Raw genomic sequence first — 24,142 nt, 5'->3', positions numbered from 1 at the left:
AAAGTGAGATTTATATCACTAAACAGCCTGCACAAAGCAACTTTATTTAATCATATTTTTAAATTTCCTGATTGCCCACTATCTGTTTGACAATAGCAGGGAAAATAGTAAAAACATTTCTGATAATACCGCTAGTTTTGTTTTTTCTTTAACATCATTAATTGAGATTTATTGTGACGATGATAAAAGAAAATTCTTATCAACAAATTTTTCACAATAAATGATAAACGGTACAATAATCTGTGACAGTCCAGATCGGTGGTTATTGTCAGCTGACCCTCAGCGTTCTCCACTCTTCATGTTTGTTGCAGCTTATGTGCTACTGTGTAATTGTAATTTCCCTCCACATCAAGACTGCAGTTTCTATTTGTAGTTTCCATTACCTCGAAATATGAATAAAAACGGACGATTATCTCTTTCATGAATAACGCTAAACTCCCAGCTCTTGCATTGTGTGGTCTGTCTATCAAATTGTCCACTCAATGCGCGACCCGAGTCACTGTCGGCTCCATGTGACATGCTTACGCAGGGAACGGCGTCACAAAGTTGGTCTTAAAATTGATGCGGGACGTTAATATTTTAAGACGAGCGCTCTCTCGCATCCGTCCAGTGACAGGATTTATGTTTGGCTGTGATTTATGCCCCACATCTCTAGGAAACGTAACTTTGGCCGGCTCCTGATTCGCAGTGATTTACACGGGGCCCGGGCGCCTGTACCTGGCCGCTTCCACCGCCCGTTTGTCTGCACGGGGGGACAGGGACACAAACCAGATGTGGAGGGAGGCCGGGGAAAAAGCCCTCTTTTAGTGAAATTACAGCAGTGACGCATGAAGAGTTTCACATCATGCTCAGGGCTTCTGTGTGATTTACTGCTCTCGAGTGTTCAGCGTGTGTGTTGACATTTTAAAGAGCGATTCCCGCTCTGCGGCCTCGCCGCTGTCTCTCTGCAGATGTACCACAGGATCCGGCACTCTGAATGCATCTACAGAGTGACGATGGAAAAGCTGTCCTATCACAGCATCTGCACGTCAGAGGAGTGGAAGACCCTCACCCAGCTCAACCTTCCTGAACCCATTTACAAAGAAATTGAAACGTGAGTGAATAAAAGTATTCACACCCTTTAAACCTCAAGGATTGTTTTCACGTTGCAACCACACTTTTTGCTGTGTTTTATTTGGAGTTTATGGGATGCAAAATCAAGTAGAGTTGTTGTGAAATGGAAGGGAAAGGATTTCAAATATTTGTACAGATAAATATCTGAAAAGGGTGGCATGCATTAGAAGCTTTGCACATCAAGAAATGGAAATCTTTCCAAACAGCTCAAGTTTGGTCAGACTGAATGTGAACGGAAATGTTCAAGTCTTTCCAGATTGTTAACCATTTTATTGAGGTTTTCTTCTAGTATTGCCCTGCATTTATTTCTCTCTCTGACCAGCTTCCCTGTCTCTGCTTTAAGAAAACAGTCTCATAGCATGATGCTGCCACCAACGTATTTCATAATATAGCACGATTCCCTGCAGGTTCTCCAGAAGGCCTGTTAAGTGTTTCTTTGATTAATAGTCTTCTTTATCCAGCATGTCAGTTTATATCAGCACTTTTCAACCTTTATAACAATTAATCTGCCTAGTTAAGACTCAATAGAGCCACAAATGTTTTTGGAAAAATATTTTCCAAAAACACAAATAATTTTAAATAATTTTTTAAAATGTCTACTGTAGGAAATTAATTATTTTTAAAGAACAATAACTTTATTTCTGTTTTTAGGTTTTAAAATAAATAAAGCCATAGAAAAAGAAGATTGATATATTCTACAGGAAGTTATTTGTAGAAACAAAATGCACAAAATGAAGCATGTAGTTGTGAACCTAAGTACAAGAAAATGGTTCTGAAAAATATTGATGGTACTTTCAGTGTCATTCTCCAATGCAATTGTTCCATGAAGAAAAGTGTCAAAACATGCATTTTTTATTATAGCAATATTCTTAAACATTAGCTTATTCTTTATCATTTTTAATGAAAGTTATTAAGAACCATCATTGAAAGAGTCACTTGCAGCTCCGGAGTTGAAGGTCGCAAAGTCCTAGTTTAGATGGACGACCAAGTAGAAAACAAAGAAATATTGTATTAGGCTCTTTACATTTTCAGATAACTGTTTGAACAGCTGGACTTCTGAAAGGGGCTGAGGAGAACTGCATGCTACACTTTTCAGATTTTTATTACTTCCGCATCATAATTTTTGGCTACCGTCATATGAATCCCCAGTAGCATATATTAAAGTTTGTGGTTGAAATGTGAACGTGTGAAAAATAAATATTTTGCAAGCCACTGGATGAAATCCTGATTCTGTGTGTAAGCCAAATGTTTGTGAACAAAATGATGAGAGTTTACATGCTGATCATGTTATGTCTTCCTCCAGGTTCCAGTTTGACATCAGTCCCTTTGAGGAGATTTGGCCGGCCGTCTTCATCTACATGGTTCACAGCTCCTGTGGAAAGTCCAGGTAATGCCACGGAAGCAGGACGTTGTTAGTCTCTAATTCTCTTGGTAATCTTTTCTTTTTTATTTTCTATATGTGTTCAGCTTTGAGCTGGAGAAGCTCTGCAGATTCACCATGTCAGTGCGGAAAAACTACCGCCGTGTGCCCTACCACAACTGGAAGCACGCGGTCACAGTGGCACACTGCATGTTCGTCATCCTGCAGAAAACCACTGGGATCTTCACAGAGCTAGAGGTTTGTGTCACGCTTGGCTTATTAAAAAAAAGCGCCAATAATTAAGATTAATTCTCAATTGTAGTTGCTTTCGTTTCTTGCCAATGAGCCTCCTTCTTTTGCAGAAGAAGGGTTTGTTGGTAGCCTGTCTATGTCACGATCTGGACCATCGAGGTTACAGCAACACATACCTGCAGAAGTTTGACCATCCACTGGCTGCTCTGTACTCCACCTCCACCATGGAGCAGCACCACTTCTCCCAGACTGTCTCCATCCTGCAGGTAGAGCTCCTTTACGATACACTCGGTGCACTGTAAATAAGATATCAGTTTATTATAATCAGAATTTATATGAAATTATTTTTGGCTGAAACAATTAATCAGATTAATCGTGATGACTTGATTATGAAATAATTGTCAATTAATTTAGTAATTGGTTAATCACTAACTGGAGTATACAGACTCAAAAGAGCAGTAATTAAGTCAAAACTGTACATACGCATATATACACTGTACAGTTGCATCCAAGATGAAATCAAACCTTCTTTGTCTGCAAATATTTTCTAGCCAAAACTCATTATAGATTCACCTGGTTCAAATTCTGTAAAAAGAAAATAGTGGCAGACCACAGTACATCAAAGTTGCTATGTTTTTTTTTTTTCCTTTTGAGCTTTCAACCTGTTTGTTATGGAGCATGTTTGATTTCAAAATGTTGACAGCTTTTTGGAAATCTGAGTCACAAAGTTAAGGTAAGGGTCTACTCTCTTTAGGGGAATATACACAAACATCAGACATAGGTATTTTAGTAATGCTAACCATGCTAAAAGCTAATTTGAGATGCAATAAATCCAGAATTATTTTTGTCACATTGGAATAATCGCATCTTGACAAAACGTCTGGGGAAAAAAGGATTTTCTGTCTTTTTATATAAAAATCCTGAAGAAGAAAAGACAGTCAGAGCAAGAAAAACAAGAACTCAGAAATAAGCATCAAAATTCTAATGGAGACATTTCTACTTCTTGCACATTTTTACCACAGGTGGCAATAATTTTGGAGATTGCTGTTTGGTTGTGGTGCTGCAAAAGAGATGCTCTCGTACTGGACCAAAGAGCATAGGTCATTTCACATTTGCATCCATAACCTTTGACCTTTCACTGATTTTCTTTCATTGAATCACTTTTGAAGGGTTGGGCAACTCTTTGATCATACCAATTATCAATTTGGTATTTCTCCCCAGTTTCTCTTGTCTTTGTTTTTTGTTTTTTTTTGGATCAGCTGATTTGATAAAAAGGTGATTAACAGTCCGCTACGAAGATCTTCATTTTGAACGCTCAATGATCCGCTGGTTGGGGCTTAGATGAACCTTTGATTAAAACTTGTTGCAGTGTAGCTGAGCTGAACGCCTCATAAGTGGAGCTTTTGCTTTTTTATTGATCTCTTTGTTTTTCATAGCTGGAAGGGCACAATATTTTCTCCAACCTGAATTCCAGCGAGTACGAGCAGGTGCTGGAGATCATCCGGAAGGCCATCATCGCCACCGACCTCGCCCTCTACTTCAACAACCACCAGCAGCTGACGGAGCTCCTGGCCACCCATGGTCTGGACCTGAACAACCATTCGCACAGGTCAGGACGCCAGTCGCAGAAAAAGCGTCCTTAAAAGCTGCTTTCGTTTCCTTCTGCATGGATATAACAAGGCTCTGCTCCCCTCCAGGGACCGTGTGATTGGTCTGATGATGACAGCATGTGACCTGTGTTCTGTTACCAAACGGTGGCAAGTCACACGACTCACAGCTAACGACATCTATGCTGAGTTCTGGGCTGAGGTACAGTGAGATACTGTTTGAGCTCAAAAAGTTTCAGTGTCACGATCATGCCTCCAGTTTTAACAGTCAGGCCTCTATTCTTGCTTGTAAATAGTGCTGCAACTTTGCATGTCCTACAACCCCAATCACCCAAAATAGAACTGTCAGGTGGTCAGGAGGTTTACCGCAGTATGTACAAAATAAAAGGTATCTTGTTGTTTTGTTCCTCTGCAGGGAGATGAAATGAAGAAGATCGGAATTCAGCCGATCCCTATGATGGACAGAGACAAGAAGGACGAGGTTCCCCAGGGCCAAGTAAGACCAGCACAGAATATATGTGTGCTGTAAGGCACACACACACACAGAAAGAGAAAGAAGAGACATGCATGCTCTGGTGGGACACACACACTAAGGTGGGAACTTAGTCTGTAAACATAAGACTGTGGAGAGAGGAAAGCACAAATGGCAGAGGCGGAACAGGATTAACATACTATTTTAAGAAAATAGTTGCAGACCATATTTGAATTTGGGTTTTTGTTGGCATTAAAGGGACAATTTGAAAAATAAATAGAACTTTAAAACTTTTAGACTGAATATTTATGGACAAAACTTCCCACACTTAGACATTTCAGAACAGATAGCTGTAGTCACTAATAACACAAAGGGCAGAATCTGCAGATTCTTTACAAATCTTTGTGTCGAATGGTGGCAATATGTGTACTGTCATTCACCATAATAGGCAAAAATTAATTTTTGAAGAACCCCCACTCTTGGCTTGCTCAATTAATTTTGCACCTAAGTTAAATCAGAGAGTAATCCTGTGAACCTTTACAGGATTATTAAAGTAATCCACAAAATATTCACACAAGTTGTTTACAGCAGTTCTAGTCAGAATATAATTGTATACTCTTCACTCTAATTACACAACTTGACTGATGCATCACTCAGATATTTTGTGGCCAAATTGTATAAAGCGTCTGACCTGTCAAGGCCCTAATTTTATATCCCAACTCCTCGTTAAGAAATATAGGTACTATTTTATTTTTATTTTAACTTTCTTAACCTGTATACAATTGTTGCAATTGTTCAGCTAAAACATACAACAGTGATTTAGGTCTACACTAGGAAAATAAAAATAATAAAATTGCTTTAATAAGGTCATGATATTACAAAAATAAGGTTTCAATATTATGACTTTATTCTCAAAATATTCTGACTTTATCTTTATATTATTACAACTTTATTCTCATATTATTATGACTTTATTCTTGTAATTTTATTTTTTATTACTATTGCCTTGAGACTCCATTTTAAAAACCACAGAGAAGCAGGGAGGCCTATTGATCCCCCAAATGCCTGTTGAAACATATTCGACATGTACTTATTAGAATATCAGAAGCACTTTGTTGCCTTCTAGTGGTCAGAATTGTACCCATTTAAAGCTTAATTTTCCTCATTTGCATGCTAAATACGCAAGCTTAGATCTACTGTTTCTGCTATATTCATATTAATAATCAACTTAATTTAGAGTCAAATAATTACATCTTTCTAAGTGTTTAATCTTATTTACTTCTTTACAAGACATAAATAGCCTTGTAAGTTTTGCTCACCTCAAAAAGAAGGGCACAAGACATTTTAATAGTTCTGAGGGAAAACCATATTTGTTTAATTGCTGAATCATTTATTAAGTTTTCAAATTTAGCCATGGGTGCAGTTTCTCTTTCCTTCATTATAAATAGGCTCAACAATGCAGAGATGACAGAGTAACTTGTTGCTTGGCATAAAGTCATCAAACTGTTCCTGAAGCTTGTTGTAGAAAAGCAACACATACGTTGTTTTCTCTTTTGTTTTGAAGGTGGGATTCTACAACAGTGTGGCAATTCCATGCTACACGACACTTTCAGAGCTTTTCCCTCCATCTCATCCACTCCTAAATGCCTGCAAGTAAGTTTTTCTTTTTTTTTTATGAGCTACTTTTGATGGAATGAGCTATATTTAGGAGTGAAAGAATTTCAAAAACCAGCAGTCAGGACCTTTCATTAAACAATATTGTCTTTCTGAGAGAGATTATAGGTAATTCCTCTATCACATTAGATTAAAGCTGTTAAGGAGTATGAGCACTATAAAAATGCACATTCTAAGCATTCTAAGTAAGCCAGCTGCTTTATCTCAACTTAATGCCTCAACTTTTTTAATACCCATAAGAAAAAACAAAACTGTCATTCCTCCCACCGTGATGCACTGGCTTGTCTGCTGCAGTTCTCCTCTTCAAGTTCAATATGCGCGTAAAGAATGTATTTACGGCTGTTATTACTGCTTTTCAAACAGGGTCAAGTTGCACATTCGCTCGCCCTTCTGCTGCTGTTTTAAAATGTGTCCTTGATCTGCGGGGAATGCAAACAAAGTGAGCAGTGTAATGTTTAAGCCCCGGCTGTACGTCAGCACCCGGCTCTGGGTGGGCAGCGGGCCTAGACCCCACGGAGCCCTGCAGCTCATGCTGGTATCTGCCAAAGAAGTGCAGACTGCATCAGGCCAGCTGGTCAAGAAGGATGGCAGCGGACGGCCGTGATGCTTCTTACACGCATCCATCAGGATGGATTAATGGAGGGGTAGTCTTCATTACGGATCCGCTAGTTGGCATGATTAATGATTTACAGTGGTGCTAACTGTGCTAATGCTATTTGAAGAAGTTCAGGAAAGGTTTAAGATTATTTTTGCATTATGGTAGTGCATGATCATGCTTTGTTAAGAGGTATTAATTTGATATTCATGTACTTAAAACTTTTTTACAACTTTTCAATTTACAACCACTAAGTTTAATGTATTCTATTAAATTTTTATGTGATACACCAACCTTAAACATAATTTGGTGAAGTGGATGGAAAAGAAGACATTTTTTAATAATTTTCTTTTTTTTATTAAGATATTAATATTAAGTATTTACTTTGTAGAACCAGCTTTGACTGTAATAACAGCTGCCAGTCTATTGGTTTATGTCTTACACAGCTTTTCACATCTACAGACTGAAATCCTTCTTAGCTAAATAACCGAAGCTCAGTCAGATTGGATGAGGGAGAGCATTCATTTTTAACTTTCATAACAGAATTTCAGTTGGATTTCGGTCTGGACTTGGACTGGGCCATTGTAGCATGAATATGCTTTGAGCTAAACCATTTTCTGGCTGTAGGTTTGTGGTTGTTGTCCGTCTGAAATATATGTTTAGGAGTGTCAGAGTAAAAGGGGGTAATTAGGAATGCATCCCACACTTTCCAGATGTTATTTAAATTCAAATCCAAAAATACTTTATTGATCCCAAGGGGAAATAAAATGTTGCTGTAGCTCATGTTAATTCAAGCTTCTTCACAGAGTTGTTGTAGATGGCGATGGCTGTGGATAAGAAGGATATTATGTAGCAGCCTGTATTACAGCAAATGTGAAGAAGCATCTGACTGAAGACACTCTGTTTATCTATGACAGTATATATATATATATATATATATATATATATATATATATATATATATATACATATATATATATATATATATATATATATATATATATATATATATATATATATATATATATATGTATGTATAATTCCATCCTCTTGCAATTGTATGCTAGTTTCTGTCATACAAATCCAGATAAAATACATTGAAATACAGTGTAAAATGGATAGAGAGGTATTAATAGTTTTCTAAAGCAGACTGAAATGGGTTTTCTTTGCTCTGGTCCCTTTTTGTTTTCAGGGAGAACCTGAATCATTGGGAGCAGATAGTTCGTGGGGAGGTGGAGGATGTTCTGCCCACCCGGCCCAGTGAATCAGGCCCCGTCAAGGTGGACAACTGACTACCAAAGGGGTCTCTGACCCAACAAAGGAACATACGAACTGAATCCTGCCACGGTCCTGGACATTTCACGAGGGAGAGTGGGGACAGGGTGGAGGAAGAAGGGAGGAACCACAGCCTGCGTCTGCAGGAGTTTGACGCGCTGAAAGCGGCTTGACTTTTGAAAAACACACAGTTACCTCATTGGGTGACGGAGGTGTCCACACTGACGGTTCCACCGATCCCAGAGACTGACAGACAACAGTCGGGGAGGGATCTCAGTCCATCACCCTGGGTCTTCTCAGCTTGGGAAATCCTATTTGATAGAACGGTCTTTGAGTTCTTTCCTGTATTTTATTTTTGGTTTTTGTTATTGTAATTATTTTTTTTGGCTTTTTCTTGTCATTTTCCTTAATTTGAACTGTTCCTGTTATGGTCTTGTATTTGAAGAGGCCTTACTCTAGACCTTCAACAGGCTAGGATATGTGAATTTTGCTTTTCAGTTCAGGCTCCTTTGAGATGGTACTTTTTGCCTTCTGTGTTGAGTTTATTGCACGCGCACTACTTCAGCAAGTTATTCCCAGAGACAGGAGGAATGTCTAGAGCAGATGTCTGGTGTAGCGACACCTTATTCAGAAGCCGGACATCAGAATGTGTTTGCAATTACTTTATTTTTTTTCTTTTTTAGTAAATATCCTTTGCAGTACTTGAATAAACACAACCTGTTCTATGCGGAGATTGCAGAAATCCCCTAGAAACATGGATGAACTGTGATGTTGACGTTGGTGAACAGTCATGAGAGAGTCACATTGTTTAAAGTCTGAGGTGGTCCCTGCAGCTTCTCACCCCTCAGCATTTAGGAACCAGCTGCACCAACATCGCTCTGATCACCAGGATCCAAACCCTGCTCGTTTATTTTAAGCCAAGACTGCATAATCCATAATTGTACTCCCTTCTCCTTTACCGCATCATAAATTACACTTGTGTTCAAACTAAAAGCAGTGTGTTAAAAAAAGTGACTGACTCTCTAAATTTCTTATAGCTTTTTTCCCCTCCATACAAGCAAATTCATTGGGAACATTGTGTATTTAATTTAGTATCAAAATATGCAGAAAACGTACCAAATTTAGAGTCATTCTACAGAAACAGACAGAAAGAAGAACGTTTAAAACAAATTATTTTCTCTATTATTCTTTTCTAGATTGAACACTCTTAAAGGTTTAGATTTTTCTGATGTTTAGCTGCGTTTCCATTGTTTCTGAGAACTTTTTTACATCTACATATGTTGCATTTAGCCGACCCACTTCTACCACCTGTGATCAGATACTCCAATTAGGCCACATTCCTCAGTTTTGCACATTTGATGTCACTCAATGAGTTTTCCATCAGATGAAGTTCCCAGGTTTTGGACTGTTGGTTAGAAATCCAAATGCTGCCCAGTTAGAGCTGTTTTTGTAGTTGTTGTCTTGTTAACGTTTTACCTCCTGGCTTTATTTAAATTGCAAACTAATTGTAAAATATATAAAATTCTGTTATTTGTGTCAAAGAGATTCTAAATTAAATAGAGATTATTAGTTTGAATGTAGTCTTTGCAATGGATTGAAATGTTTTTAATATGCAGATTGGTAGCCTGGTAAAAGCTGGCTGGAGGCGTGGAATCTGTTTTTAAATTTTACCCAATTGCTAATGTTTGCCAGTTCTATGCTATGAAGCTTACCAGAAATTACCTGTAAATTAACTTCTTACCTGCAAGAGAGAAGAGCCGATCCGAACAAAGCGGCTGTTAATGTTAATTCAGTATTTGGGAGCTTGAGCAAACAAACTGGACAACTTTGTTCCTCCACTGCCATTGCTAGAACTACAGGCAGACTTCAATTCTGAAACAGTGCAGAAATTCAACATAATCATTAACAATTTATCTTTCTGTTCACTGATTGACCCGTCCAAAGATAAGTAAAGCTTTTTGGACATAAAAGTCTTGCTGGTTGAAATTTTACCGGGTTGATGTTTTAAAGCTGATACACTGATATAACTTTATTATGTCATAATGCCTGAGTCACCATGCTTTACAGTGTACTGAATCTCTTGAATTAATCTTCAGAAAAAATGTCCACTCTCTCCACAACCTGAAAGAACAATCTTCATTTCATTAGTAGATAAAATGCTGCACCGTTTTTCTTTGGGTCAGTCAGTGTGTTCTTTGGGAAATTGTAACCTCTCCGGCATATTACCTGAGCGAAGTTGCCCCTTCGCCTTCCTCAGATGAAGCAAAATATGGTGTCAAACGTTTGTGCAGCAAAAAGTTTTGTTTGCATTGTTGTCATTTTTGAGATCTAAAAGAAAACTTTTCCAGCAATCAACCTGCCCCTCACACCCTCCACATTAACAAAATCAAACAAAAATGATATAAATTAATTGCGTGTGGTGTTATGTTCCTGCTGGTTTCTATAGCTAAAACTTTAGAAGTACAGATGGACACCAAATTCCTGTTATTTTGTAAATGTAGGGATTGCGGGGGACTGGTTGACCTGAAACATTTATTAATATCTTTAAAATTATAGCAGCACATATAAAACATTTTGCTGCACAAACGTCTGACACCAATTTTGTTTAATTAGACAAAGGTAGGGCGGCCTTCTTCATTCAGGTTAGCATATGCCACTTTGCTGAAATACTGGCCTCAGTAGCCACCTTGTAATTGTTCTCACAGGTAACGGACGACCTTTTCGATCACACTGGAGCTGATCAGTCAGCTTGCTCATGAATCATTGCTTTTTTGGCTTTTCTTTGATCCATTGGACTGGTAGTTTCCTCATTTTCAACTATATTTCTTGTTTTGGTTTCAATTTTAAAACATTTGAAAAAACGTTTTAACCAAACTATGTTGTTCTTAATTTTTTGATCTTTTTGAATGATCACAGTTCTTTACACTCACTTTAATTTTGAACATGTTATCAAACACAATGCATGTCTGTTGATGTTGTTGCTCTCCTACACCCAGTACTACATTATTTGCCATGTAGAAATATAATTTCTACCAGAAACGAGGAGAGATCTCATTAAGGGATTATGTACTGCTGTTATTTTGAACACAACTGTATTTCACCTCCAAAAACACATAAACAATCATTCTATTCTTTGAAACGGACATGCAGGAATAACTCCAAACAATCACAAACACCATTTAAAGGCTTCATATGATTTCAACAAAGTTAATTCATGTCTCTGGGATTGTAACTCATGAGTGTTGTTTGAATTTTTGCCACTGTGTGACACACAGGCTGTAGAAAGAAATAACTAATTTTCCTAAATCAAACTAGAAGATACATTTGGACTCTTAAATAAGTTTCCAAGATCTTCCAAGAGACAAACTGTTTTGTCCTCATTCATTTTTCAGACTCAAGTGTCTGCTCAACTCTTTCATGTTGTTGTTTTTGGTTTGTTTGTTTTGTTATTGTCCAACTGGTTCTGCAGCCCCCCTGAGTGTGGTGAATGTATCATTTTGATGAATGTCCTCATTGGTTGCAGATTCTGGGTGTCGCTGCGTGGGTTCATATGCACCATCAGTTTCCTCCACATGATCCATCTTACTGTCTTACTTTTCAGAGTTGCTTCCAGTTAGCTTCAACCAAGAGCAACAATTAGCATGCACCTTACCTGAAGGGACATATATATATTTATACAGTATATACTGACTTTTCATTTGCCGAAATAGGTGAGTAGTGTGTACAATCTAGGAAGAGATGTAAGCTCTGATGGTGCTAAATGGAACGGCAGTCGTGCACTTTCTTACTAGGTTTGCGTGTGTGTGTGTGTGTGTGTGTGTGTGTGTGTGAACGCTTTCCTCCTTTAATCACTCCAACTCCACCAGACAACATTATAAAGTCACTGCACTGTCCCTCCTCCTTTTCAGCACCAGTTATATCCCATTGTCTGCACTATGTTTAGCTTACGATCTTTATCATCATCCTTATTATTATTATTATTATTATTATTATTATTATTATTATTATTATTATTATTATTATTATTATTATTATTATTATTATTATTATATGTCTATTGTTATTTTTCTTAATTAGATTTAAATTAACTTATATTTTTTATACAAAGAAGAATAATGTTTGCCTTTTTGTTTTGTACAAAGTAAACATTAAGATAAATTAAACAGTCTAGACATGTTACTGTTACCCAGAATAACTGAGGAATGTCTCAACTGTAAATGTAAGAGCCGTAGCCCAAATGACTTTTATTAAATACATCTTTGAAAAGAAATGTCTCTGTTGCAGATCTTTTTTTTTTTACTTTATGTTCTTCTCACTGCATAGTTTATTTAATAACTGAGCAGTAAATTAAGAGAATGTGTAGGACTATTTAATCTTGGTGGTTCATTGTATTCTGTTTGCTGTGACTGGATGAATTTACATTATTTTCAAGAGGTCCAATGCTCTGTTTTATGTAATCTTTCTCAGTACAATTTAAGGCTTCTCTAATCAATGAAAGCAGCATCTGAAAATAGAAAATCATGAGGCAGAACTGCATACTTATAAAAACATGACTGTCTTAATTTTGTATTCTATAAATCTGGTCCTTAAGACAGTGGTGAAAGGAAAGCCACAAAAAATCTTGTGTGAAGACATGTTGGGAGTTTTGCAGATATGTAAAAGAAGATACTCTGGTCATCACTGAACATAGCAGAGAAAATATCAACCCCTATCTGAGACATAGTGGCAGTTGCATTATGCTGTCGGAATGCTTTTTGATGGAAAGAAGGTCTGAATTAGGGTTATAATTAGGCTTGTATGGAGGGTTAGAGGGAGGATTCTAAGAAAGATTTGGAAAGAGTGAGTTAGGGTTGGAATTAAAGTTGGAGTTAGGGTATGAAGGAGGGTTGGAAGGAGAGTCTGAATTATTATTGGAATTAGGTTTGCAAAGCACGTTACAAGGACAAGGAGAGTCTGAATTATGGTTGAAAGGAGGATAACAAAGAGGGTCTGAATTAAGGTTGTAATCCAGACCCTCTTCAGTCTGGATTGTTATAAGAAGGGTTTGGAAGGAGGAGTGAATAAGGGGGTGAAATTAGGGTGGATGGAGAGTTTCAATAAGGTTATGATTAGGGTTGGAAGGAGAGTCTTAATTATTGTTGGAGTTAGGTTTAGAACGAGGGTTAGAAGAAGATTGGAAGGAGGATTGGAATTAGGGTTGGAGTTAGGGTTACTAAAAGGGTTATAATTAGCATTATATTTAGGATTGTAATGAGAGATATAAGGAGTGAATTAGTGTTGTAAGGAGGATTGTAAGGAGGTCGATTGAGGGTTGGAAGTATGGTTGGATGAAGGAGTGAATTAGTGTTGTAGTTAGGGTTGGAAGGAGGGTTTTAAGCAGCATCTGAATCATTGTTCTAGTCCTGGAGGTAATGTTTTATGCACCTCTTTATGATTGTATCTTATGTCATTCCTGTTTTTTGCTTTAGACCAAATGAGCTAATTTCCTTGCTTGTTTTAATGCTTTCTTGAATAACAGACAATATCAAGTCCTAAAGAGTAATTTAAGCTAAACCTGATCAACTGCAGGCTCAGCAAGTTTCTTAGGTCAGCATTTTAATTTATCGAATGCATTGTTTTTTTGTTTTACATTTTGTTTGAAATTAGACCTCGTAGGTTAGTATCAGTACTCTGTGAGGTCAAATCAGCTATTAATAAATCCAAAAAATACAATTCAAAATGACATGTGTATTACAGAAAGATTTGTTATTTTTGAAGTAAATGATTGTTTTAACCTGGATTTTCCAATTCCAACGCAAAATGCCTTTGATCTTAACTTTAGTTTATATACACTAAATTATATTAGATGATAGAAAAATTCACAGAAAACACTAACTCACTGTATGATGCATTTCACTGGAGCCGAAATCTCTGTCTCTCCATGTTCAGCCTTTGCCATCTGCTTTCCTATTCTGCTCACTCCAGGCACTGAGGCCTTTTTTCCTTTCTCCTCCTCTTCCTCCATCCCTTTCTCCCCACTTTAAGTGACCCGTAAGACTTACACACAAAAATCCACTTATTGTAAATAACCAAATCAAGAAGGTATTTTAATGCATTTGGGAGATTTTATAGTAATCAAATTTTTCCTGTAAGATAGGTTTACACAATTTGTCTGGTAAATATTGAATTTTAACAGTTTGAAGGAAATGTAATTTAACAGCAAAAATAAGGACCAATAGAGGACGTTTGTTGAAGTTCACAGCTTCTATGTTTAGGTGATTGTAGAGAACACATGTGGTATTCTGGTGGTCTAGACAGCTCCGCTACTGCTGACTAAATTAATAACACTCAGACACAGCAATTTATAAACTGGTTACACCTGGGATTTAAATTAGTGTATAATGTTGGCCTGCACATTTCTTAAATCATCCAATTAACCACAATGCAGTATGTTAACACCACCTCATTTGGGAATGATGACTGAGTGTTTGGATGTTATTTAACTGGGACAATGTAATTTCATCCCAAACTTCAGTAGATGAAGTATATCTTTCAGTTTTCAGGTGTTAAATTAAATCTTTATTTATTTCTTTTTTTTTTTTAAATATCTTCTTATGTTTAAATAAATTACAACTACAAAATATTACATGAATAAATGTACTGGATGTTATTTGTCCCTTTTTATGTCGTTATTAGATCAGTCCAAATTGCTCACACCACTATAATCAGCACACGTAAACGTATCAAATGACCTCTCTTAAAGCTGGGGAGCAGTACGACGATTATCCGGACAGTGAACGCAACGCGGGTATGACGTACTTTGGTCGCCAAGGGAACCGTTGTAAATCGCAGACTGCTGGCGTTGAAGTTGGAAGTTTTTTTTTGTTTTGTTTTAGTCGTGATTCCTGGACGAAGGTACAACTAAAAATGTTCTTTTATTTACTTAAAAACATTAAATAGGACCTACCATAGCATTACATAGGGAAGGACAGTGACTGCAAAGCAAGTCACTTGCTAGCAAAGCAAGTCACTTGACTGCATTATGTCCTGAAATTCATATATAGATGAAAAACAACGTCGTTCGCATCTGTTAGGCTGGAAAGGATGTCAAAACAATTTCTGACAAGGCTTTTGGACTCCAGTCAACCACAGCGAGAGACATTATCCACATATGGAGGAAACTTGGAACAATTGTGAACTTCCCCTGAAAAAAATTGTTCCAAGAATCTATGGTCAACTCATCACATGATAACATCTAAAACAAAGCAGACAACACTTGCTTCAGTTAAGCTCAATGTTTATGGTCTAAATATTATAAAGAGATAAGGGAGAAAGAGCTTCCATGTTTGATTTTTAAGGTAAAATATGATCCAAAGTATAGATTCACACCATATTAAGATTTTAAATGTTGCCTTGTGATATGATAGGCTATCATTTTATTTTATTTTTTACTTTTTTAAGCTCACCAATGTGTCTGAATTAAAACAATTCTGCAAAGAAGAGGTGAACAAAATTCCTCAGTGATGAAGAAAAATAATTCCCTGTCATTATGGTTTGGATTATTTTTGTCCCTGAATAAATTACAGAATCATTTGAAAACTGCACATTATATCTTTGTATTGAAATTTGTTTGATAATATGAAATATTTACAAGTTACCAAAAAAGGTAAATAAAAATAAACAGAAGAAATCTGCAAATTTTTTAGATATTTATTCTTACCTGGTAAAAACAATTAGGTTGCTTCTTATTTAACTTGATGTAGTTTTGTAAATGAAAGTTGGGAATCCATTATGATGCCTAAGTATTCATACTCTTGTACTGGTGTTGGTTTCAGCTGAATCTCTCTGCAACTGAAAATGTAATATTCCTCAGGTAAAATCTGTACATCAGATGTTTTTACTTCTGTGTCTTTACAATGTGTTTACCCTCACAGCCATGTCCAACAGCTCTGAAGAGAAAGATCAGTATTTGGGGAGTGATGTCCAAGGAGCGCAGCCTGCTGCTGAGGCTCCTCAGGAAGCAGATATCCTCACTGACTCCCTGGGCCAAGAAGAGAGTCTAAAGGAAAGAGAGGCACAGTCTCTGGACTGTGTGAGGAAAAAAGAGAACACCTCCAGCACTGCTTTTGTAGACTCTGAGGTCTTGAGGTCACAACAAGATCAGGCCACAGATTATTCATCACATGCAGGCACAAGAGAGGGCACGGCTCCCACTGAAGCATCTTATTCTTCTTCAGACTCTTTGTCAGAAACGCCAAAAGATGATTCTGAGAGTGATTCCTACTCTTCATCTGTTCAAGCAAATACGCAACTTTCTTTGAACGATTCTGACCATGAAGCTCTGGACACTGAAGCGCAGTTAGAAGCGGTGGGAGTTATGGCCCAGCAGGACGACGGGGTGGGAGTTAATGCTAAAATGTACAAGAGGAAACTCCGAAAGGTGAAAACAGCCACTAAAAGCATGACATTAGGAAACCAGGCGCAGACACACACTTTTATTTGCTAATGCTTTGTGTGGGTGTGTGTGTGTGTGTGTGTGTGTTGCTGTCTCACTCAGGGGTTGAAGAAGTTGTCAGGACTGAGTTGGCCCAGCAGAGACCGCCTTGCGGTGTTCAGTGACGTCTTTGATGATGTATGTGAAGGCTCGCCAGTATTTGGACGCATCCTGAGGGAAATCAAGGTTTTTCCATTTCCTCTGTACCCACTTGCACATTTTTAGCATGTGCCGTCAGATGTATCCGAGCCAAGAGAGTGAGTCCCCGATGTAGTGAGCGCAAGTAGAGCAACCACCGGAACCTGGTCTTCATGCGTCAGGGAGCAGGACTTCTAAGGGCAGCCGCTCAGCCACTGCTGTTTCACATGGAAACGTATCATTTCATGGAAGTTTCTTTTTCCACATGACAGCGTTGCACAACTCTGCATTTTAATGTTTCTGTTCAAATGGAAGCAATTGTTTCATTTACTGTCAAGGCTGACAAATGGATGACAAGCAGGCAAGAACTGGATGAAAACGTTCTCCTCCGATCCAGCCAGAGTCAAAATACAAATATAAGCTCAGATAAAAACACAGACACTAATATTTGGTCAGCTAGATACAAAATTAAATAACTATCCTTCCAGATATTAGATGACTCTTCTTATCAGAATTGGTTGGTTTTCTGCTATAAACTTTAGCTTTAACTTTTATTGATTTGGTATATTCTCTCATGCTCTGCCAGAAAACTTGTAAAAAAGTTTAAAAGGCAGTTATCCCAGTTACTGATCAAATATATGCAAACTTTTGAATTAGAAAAATGTAAAAAATAAATAAATAAATAAATCTTTAAAAATAAATTCTAAACATAAATATTCTTCCCAAATTTTTTGGCATTTAACAAATTTTGGTAAATCTAACTAAGCTAAAAGAAGAAAAGTTTGGTCTGATTTAACTTCAGACAGTGAGAAAAAAGTGTTTGCTTCTTCTTGTAAAGTGTATGTAAACGTCTGGCAATTTCTTGTAATTATAATGATTTTCTGCTTACGGCTGACAAAAGCATGATATTTGGACAAATTAAGTCTGAATATTAAGTAAAATGTTGTTTTTTTTCTTCCAGACTGAATATGATTTATACATCAGTCACTTGATGGACACCCATTCCTCACAAGATAATGTGGTAAATATAAATGCAGATAATGTCATACTTGAAAATGTCCAAAATAATATGCTATACATGTTTTTTTTACAACAATATAAATAAATCAAAACTCAATTTTCTTGGTCAGGCAGTTTCAAAGATAATGAAAAATATATTTGTATTTCTGAAGTATGGAGGGAAAAGAAGTTAAGATTAAGGAAATACTGCTCAATGAAAGTACAATACCCTGCAAAAGTATTCCTAACGTTCAAACATTTTTACATTTTACCACAAACTTTAGAAAATCCGACTGGAGGTTTATGTGACACACCAGAACAAGTTGAATGTGTATGAATGGAAGGGTCTGTATTTCTTTCAGTTGTCTTTTAAGTTCCATTATTTGTTGATGTGTCTGTTGCATTACAGCCACTGGAGCCATTTGTCAACGATATCGATGATATTATAGTCAGTGATAACGAATTGGAGGGTGCAGAAAAAGGGGTTTGCAGTCTAGAAGAAGAGGCCAAAAGCGCTCTGGGGGAGAATAAACGGTACTTATTTAATAACAAAAGACCTGTAAGTCATTTCTAGTTTAACGCTTCCTATTCTCTCTCTTTTTTTTTTTTTCAGAGCTCAAGATGAGCTAAAGAACTTTCTGGATGAATGCAGTAGCACGAGGAGTGAGTCTGAGAGCAACATTTGCATGCATGCATCATTGGTAAACCACATGTAAACATCTGCTGCATTATAGAGCCTCCTGCAGAGTATGTAGGAAGTGCACACTGTTACTTTTAACATGCATTTTACCAGGTTCTCACACGCCAAAAATGTTCCCTTCATTTTATTGTATTGACACACACTGTATACAGAGAGAGTATCTCTGAGAAAGCAATGCATTCATACCACCTGTAGTGGCGCATGTGTTCAAGCACAGACCCGTCATTATTCCCTGTTTTGCATTGACGCACGTTGCCTGCCTCTTCTGTGTGTGGGCAGAGACATCCCTGTCCAGAAAAGAGGACAGCGGGATGCCCGTCGACGACAGCGACGTCGTCCAGCTCAGGAAACTTCAGATTCTGAATGTGTTGGAGGAGATCCAGCATTTAGAGGAGGAGATCCATGAAAGGATGGCATCTGCTGTTGCAATTTCAGCCACTAAACGAAGAGTCAAAGCTCTACAGGTCCTAAAAGATAAAAGAGCCACCCTGTCCTTCTCTAAAACCTCTTGATTAGCACAACTGAGCATTTTGTGTATTTCCAGGCAGAAACAATAAATCTGATAGTTTCAAATGACCGTCTGAGGACCCTTAGCAAGGCAGGACAGCTTTTAGTATTTGACTTTTCTCTGACTATAAATTTAAGCATTATTAGGTACAGCAGGATGCTTCACTCTGTGACATGTCCCTTTATTTTAAGGATCTACAGAACAAAATCACTTTGGTGTTGGACAGAGAGAAGCCAAAAGAGGTCATCAGACGGTATGTGATATATTACATACGTGTGTCATGTGACTGGTTTCTACATCTTCTTCCTTGTGTTTCTCCCCAGGATGCTGTGGAAAGAAATAGAAAGGGATCTCCAAATAAACGACGAATAGCTTCAGTCATCAGCATCTTACAGTCACACAGTATATGCAGGATACAAAATATCTGTAACAGGACGAAACTAAACCTATCCTTTGTCTTCCACTTCACAAGTACACACTTCTTGGTGCTGGTGCATCATGGGAAATTAGAATAAAATACATTAAATCTATTTTAAGATATGTCAAAATGTGGAAATATCCTAGGGATGTTACTACAGTGCTGTTTTTGTTTTTATGATATACTTTGATGTTCTTCACATAAGTTTTAGTATTAGACATTTGGCACTTTCCATGTTATTTGAATAGATGAAGCAGACACTTTTGTCAGTGTTATCAGCAAATTACACAATAAAAACACGGAGTAAACAAACTTGAATATTGGCGCATTTTTACCTATATAATCTGCGTGGAAATGTGTGAACAAATGACAGCTGTACCTTGTGGCAGGAGTTTAATTTTCTTCACAAACACAAGAGGGCAGCAGAGGATCGTGATAAAAGTCCAATACTGGACAGATTGGAGCAGTCGTCTAATACTTTCAGTGGCTTTGCTCCGGTTCTGTTTATTAGTTTCTAGCTTCGTTTCAGTTCTGTTTGTCATGGTTCTTTATTACTTACATTTAAAGCTGCTCTTGAAAAGATAAAACCAACCTACTTCCTGTTTTCCCAATGGAAACTATATTTTAATGCTTGCCTCTGTTTATATTCGGTGCTGAGTTGTCAGACTGTGACCTTTATCAAAACCAGTAAGGAGAGTTTGAGGTTTGTGATGTCTTGAGAAAGGTCACGGGAGGGTGTGGGGGGTTTTAAAAGAAATACAAAGAGCATTTTCCTCTAGTTTCCATGTGACTCAAATGGTAAAAATCTACTTAACACGTCGTGACTAAAAACTGTGGTAAACGTGATCAAAGACGTGTTTAAGAATGACTAAAAATGAGAGAATTAGCTGAATTTAAGCAACCTTTCTATGTGCTGATATGCTCGGACTTTTACCCCTGATATGACAGAGTGCCTTGCTGTCGACAAGAACCTTATCAAAGGTCAAAGTCTGCACTCAGGCTAACAGAGTCAGTGAGAACTAAGCTTTGGGATGTCCCTCACTGTCTGAGCTCTTCCTTCTTTTGAAACCTGACTGAAGACTGCTCGGACTGTAGCCAGCTGACGAACATGTTGCTTCGGACTGCGGCCCTGTTCCTCCTCTGTGTGTCTACAGGAATGTGTGCCACCTTGGGGTACTTCCAGACTGAAGCTTTGGAGGATGGGGAAGTTGCTGCTGTTGTTGCTCAAGATGTCCCTCTAGATTATGCTTTTGATGACAAAATATTTGGATCAGATAACTCAGGAGTAGACCTACCTGAAGTCCAAGACAAAGAGCCAGAAACGGACAAGGATAAGCCGGATGGAGACTCTGCCACTATGGAAGGGTTTGCAAAGAAAGCAGTTACTCAGGACCAACCTCCACCTGAAGAGGAGGTCAATGAGATCAGGCCAGTCCAGACAAATAAGGCCTCCAATAAACCACTGGCACAAGAAGAAGCAAGCAGTTGGAGCCTCAACTCCATCAGGGACAGTTTCCAGACGGTGCACGGATACTTCGACTCCCTGGTGGAGCTGGTCGGGGGACACAACGGTGTCTGTCAGTACCGCTGCCGATATGGTAAAGATCAATCTTGCACTTTCACTACATTTTAGCTTTGGTGCTGTCAGAGGTGTTGCTGATAACAAAAAGTGTTAATAAAAAGCACAGCAGATTTAAGAAATCCCCAAAAACTGTCCTTATGGTTTATTTTGATTATACATAGTCAACATGTTTTGTCCTGAATTAAAACGGATTTGTTGACGGCGTGGGTCCTTTCTGTTATGCAATCAGTGCACAGAAGTTGCATCACATCTGACAGCAGAGATTTACAGTAGCTCTGTGATTGGGATGTGTGTTTGATTACTAATGTTGTCTAACAAACCTCTGAAGTCTTCATGAATCATCTCTACACAAGATCAGCTGCAGATGTTCTCAAACATATGTTGCATGACACCTGACAGAGATCTGTAACAAATGTCTGGGACCTTCACAGAACAGCTGTGTTCATTCTTATTCTTCCACAGGAGCACTCCCACTTCCTCGGCCCGGCTACAAGCATCAAGAACCCAACGGCTGCAGCTCGTCTCTCGTGGGCTTCCAGGTGAATGCTGCTGTAGGTGGCCTGCTCATAGCACCATCAGCGCCAACAATTATCCGAGTATTTTCCATCTACAACAGGGTTGTTGTTGTTTTTGATAAAAGGAACAGAAAAATCTCACGGCCTTTCGTCATTTTGAGAAATTAGAGGCACTTATTTTATTTAAATCAATATGACAGCAAATTACAGCCATTTTATATATATATATATATACATATATATATAAAGAATAGGAAGAGTAAAGACCAAAATTGGAGAGAAACAGCTAAATTTTTTAGATTATCTCAGAAATTTTCTAGAAAAAGTGTGGACATTTCTGAGTCTCAAAAATTATTCTCATGCTTACAGGATTAGGTAACATTCAGAAACTTCTCAGAAACTTTGCTGACTACTGATCACTTCAATAAGTGAAATGTTACCCTATTTCAAAACTTTGTCAGAGAAAAAGTTAAATGTATTCATCTTGATGATGACACAACGTGGATTATGAATGAAAATGAAATTTAACCATTTTAAAAATTGAGGGGCAAAAATAAATATGACAGGATTTTTTTGACACCATTAGTCAACGAAAAACTCTAGCGTGACCCCTGGTAGCCACAACAATACCCTGTGAATTGGTGAACCAAGTTGACATATTGCTCTCTTTTACACCAGCTTGACGTGGGAATCCCTGCTATGACAAGGTGCTGCAACCAGCTGGATGTGTGCTACGACACTTGCGCTGTGAACAAGTACGACTGTGATGCCAAGTTTCGCTCGTGCCTCCATGACATCTGCTCTGACCTGAAGAAGAGTCTGGGGTTTGTGTCCAAAGTGCAAGGTGAGATTTTTGCAAAACTTTGGTTTTGTTTATTAAAATAACCTGGTTATTTTAATAAACAGGAAGGAATTACAAAAATCATTCATGTATTTTTCTTCCATCAGCTTGTGGATCAATGGCAGATGCCCTCTACAACACAGTGTGGACTCTGGGCTGCAGACCTTACATGAACAGCCAGAGGGCATCGTGTATTTGCGAGGGAGAAGAGAGAGATGAACTGTAACACAGAACACTGTGGCCCACTCCTCTGTATATTTCAAAGATAACAGAGTCATGGACATTTCCACATATTACAACAAGAGAAGACACTTCTCAAGAGAGTCCTCTTAAAGGAATAGTTCCGAATATATGAAGTGGAGTTCAACAGAGAGGCTATGAGCAGTTAATAGCTTTAGGTGTCTTCATTTTGCATAAATTCAGATTAGATGAAGCTAACAGCTAGCCTGAAAACGGCAAAGACCAAAACAGAAAAAATTATCTCATAAAACAATTTCAGTCTCCAAAGCTATTGCTATGTGGTGAAACTCTTAATAGTTCCCGTTTTTGAAAGGTTTCATAAATCCTCAGAGCTATGGAATGCTAACGGCTAGCTAGCTAGGGGGCTATTATTTTAGCTGAACAATTTAAACTAAAAATGCTTTTATCAGTGAGATATAAAGCTGTCCAGACTTTCACAGGCAGCAAGGAGAGTTAAGCAGGCAAGATATTAACTGCTTATAACAGAAACATGGAAAAATCTGAACTATCCCTTTAAGATTCAGAAATGAGGAAATTAAAAAGATGTAAACGGGGAATTCAGTGATTCAGAAGATTTATTAATACAGGGTCCAAACAGATATTGTGAGTCTGAAGATGGCCTTTAGCGTCTGAATTAATTGCCTATGCATATTTACCTCCTCATTGTAGGTCAAATTTGGTCTTCTATGACTCCATTACCATAAATTACTTGATGACTCCAAACAAAACACCTGATATAAAGATGAGAAGAATATTTTGGTCGGATTAATTTTCTCTTGATTGAAATTTCAAGATAATAACTGGAGTGCAAGCGGCAGTGTGTGTGCTGCCGTCTAAAATTTCTCACACATCTTCAATAACAAGTCGAATGCCTACTACACCACATAGTTTAAGTTAGTTTTTACTTTCTATCTAATTTGAAGTTAAATGACAACATTAGCTATAGGTTAGCTTCCAGAGTAATGAACCATGTGCATAATATCTGACATGCTCCCAGCGCTTTGATTAAGCTCAGCAAATGAGTCAAAATGCATCAGTGGAAGGGCCGTGTGTTGTTTTCCAAGTTAATGATGGTATGAAATTTAAACTAGTCTGAGTCTCGAAGCTGCAATCAATCCAGAGAAAATGTCCTTACAATGGCATCCTGATAAACATCTGCTGTGCTGTGGGCCCAGCCATCAGGTTTGTAATCTGAATGTCAATCATTATAATGTCAGTAATGCAGCTGTGAGACGCTGAAGCTCGGAAGAATATGTGTATTCTGTGTGTATGTGTATTTATGTGTGTAGGACTATAAAGGGACAGTGCAATGGACTGTATGTCTGCATCTATTTGGTGCTTTAACTACCAAATAAACTGAAAGGGTCACCTCATTTGCAA

General features: G+C 37.8%; 3 protein-coding genes across 17 annotated transcripts in view; all 3 read left to right on the top strand.

Moving 5' to 3' along the window:
- pde10a (phosphodiesterase 10A) overlaps window positions 1–9,925 on the top strand; it is a 97,709-nt gene extending 87,784 nt beyond the window's left edge. For 4 of the 7 annotated variants that reach the window (XM_023327417.1, XM_023327415.1, XM_023327418.1 and 1 more), the window contains 9 exons: window positions 951–1,093; window positions 2,417–2,500; window positions 2,581–2,731; window positions 2,836–2,991; window positions 4,162–4,334; window positions 4,423–4,534; window positions 4,748–4,828; window positions 6,369–6,457; window positions 8,266–9,925. In XM_023327417.1, coding sequence (XP_023183185.1) covers window positions 951–1,093; window positions 2,417–2,500; window positions 2,581–2,731; window positions 2,836–2,991; window positions 4,162–4,334; window positions 4,423–4,534; window positions 4,748–4,828; window positions 6,369–6,457; window positions 8,266–8,365 — 1,089 coding nt within the window. In that variant the 3' untranslated portion in view covers window positions 8,366–9,925. Of the gene's footprint in view, window positions 1–950; window positions 1,094–2,416; window positions 2,501–2,580; window positions 2,732–2,835; window positions 2,992–3,747; window positions 3,826–4,161; window positions 4,335–4,422; window positions 4,535–4,747; window positions 4,829–6,368; window positions 6,458–8,265 lie in introns of those variants that run through there. The other 3 variants (XM_023327416.1, XR_002752102.1, XM_023327420.1) reach the window with 3 other exon arrangements.
- Window positions 9,926–15,158: 5,233 nt separating this feature from the next.
- On the top strand, window positions 15,159–19,890 carry c22h6orf118 (chromosome 22 C6orf118 homolog). 8 transcript variants are annotated; one of them, XM_023327427.1, is made up of 9 exons: window positions 15,159–15,242; window positions 16,262–16,767; window positions 16,885–16,959; window positions 17,921–17,980; window positions 18,368–18,492; window positions 18,572–18,621; window positions 18,938–19,122; window positions 19,203–19,419; window positions 19,490–19,684. In XM_023327427.1, exons 2-9 carry the CDS (start codon window positions 16,264–16,266, stop codon window positions 19,507–19,509), a joined length of 1,236 nt encoding a protein of 411 aa, XP_023183195.1. In that variant the 5' UTR covers window positions 15,159–15,242; window positions 16,262–16,263; the 3' UTR covers window positions 19,510–19,684. The 8 variants fall into 8 exon arrangements, 7 of the variants coding, with proteins under 7 accessions (XP_023183195.1, XP_023183196.1, XP_023183193.1 ...); XM_023327428.1 differs by having other exon boundaries at window positions 16,885–17,007; window positions 19,358–19,419; XM_023327425.1 differs by having other exon boundaries at window positions 16,885–17,007.
- Window positions 19,891–20,569: 679 nt separating this feature from the next.
- LOC102223321 (group XIIB secretory phospholipase A2-like protein) lies at window positions 20,570–24,135 on the top strand. 2 transcript variants are annotated; one of them, XM_005810998.2, is made up of 4 exons: window positions 20,570–21,182; window positions 21,629–21,717; window positions 22,360–22,525; window positions 22,630–24,135. In XM_005810998.2, exons 1-4 carry the CDS (start codon window positions 20,693–20,695, stop codon window positions 22,746–22,748), a joined length of 864 nt encoding a protein of 287 aa, XP_005811055.1. In that variant the 5' UTR covers window positions 20,570–20,692; the 3' UTR covers window positions 22,749–24,135. The 2 variants fall into 2 exon arrangements, with proteins under 2 accessions (XP_005811055.1, XP_023183201.1); XM_023327433.1 differs by having other exon boundaries at window positions 20,571–21,182; window positions 21,629–21,705.
- Window positions 24,136–24,142: the final 7 nt, after the last annotated feature.

The sequence above is a fragment of the Xiphophorus maculatus genome, chromosome 22, assembly GCF_002775205.1.
Source record: "Xiphophorus maculatus strain JP 163 A chromosome 22, X_maculatus-5.0-male, whole genome shotgun sequence".
NCBI classification, from domain to species: Eukaryota; Metazoa; Chordata; class Actinopteri; order Cyprinodontiformes; family Poeciliidae; genus Xiphophorus; species Xiphophorus maculatus.
Note: the sequence above shows the minus strand (reverse complement) of the source record. Positions and strands in the feature narration are given on the sequence as shown.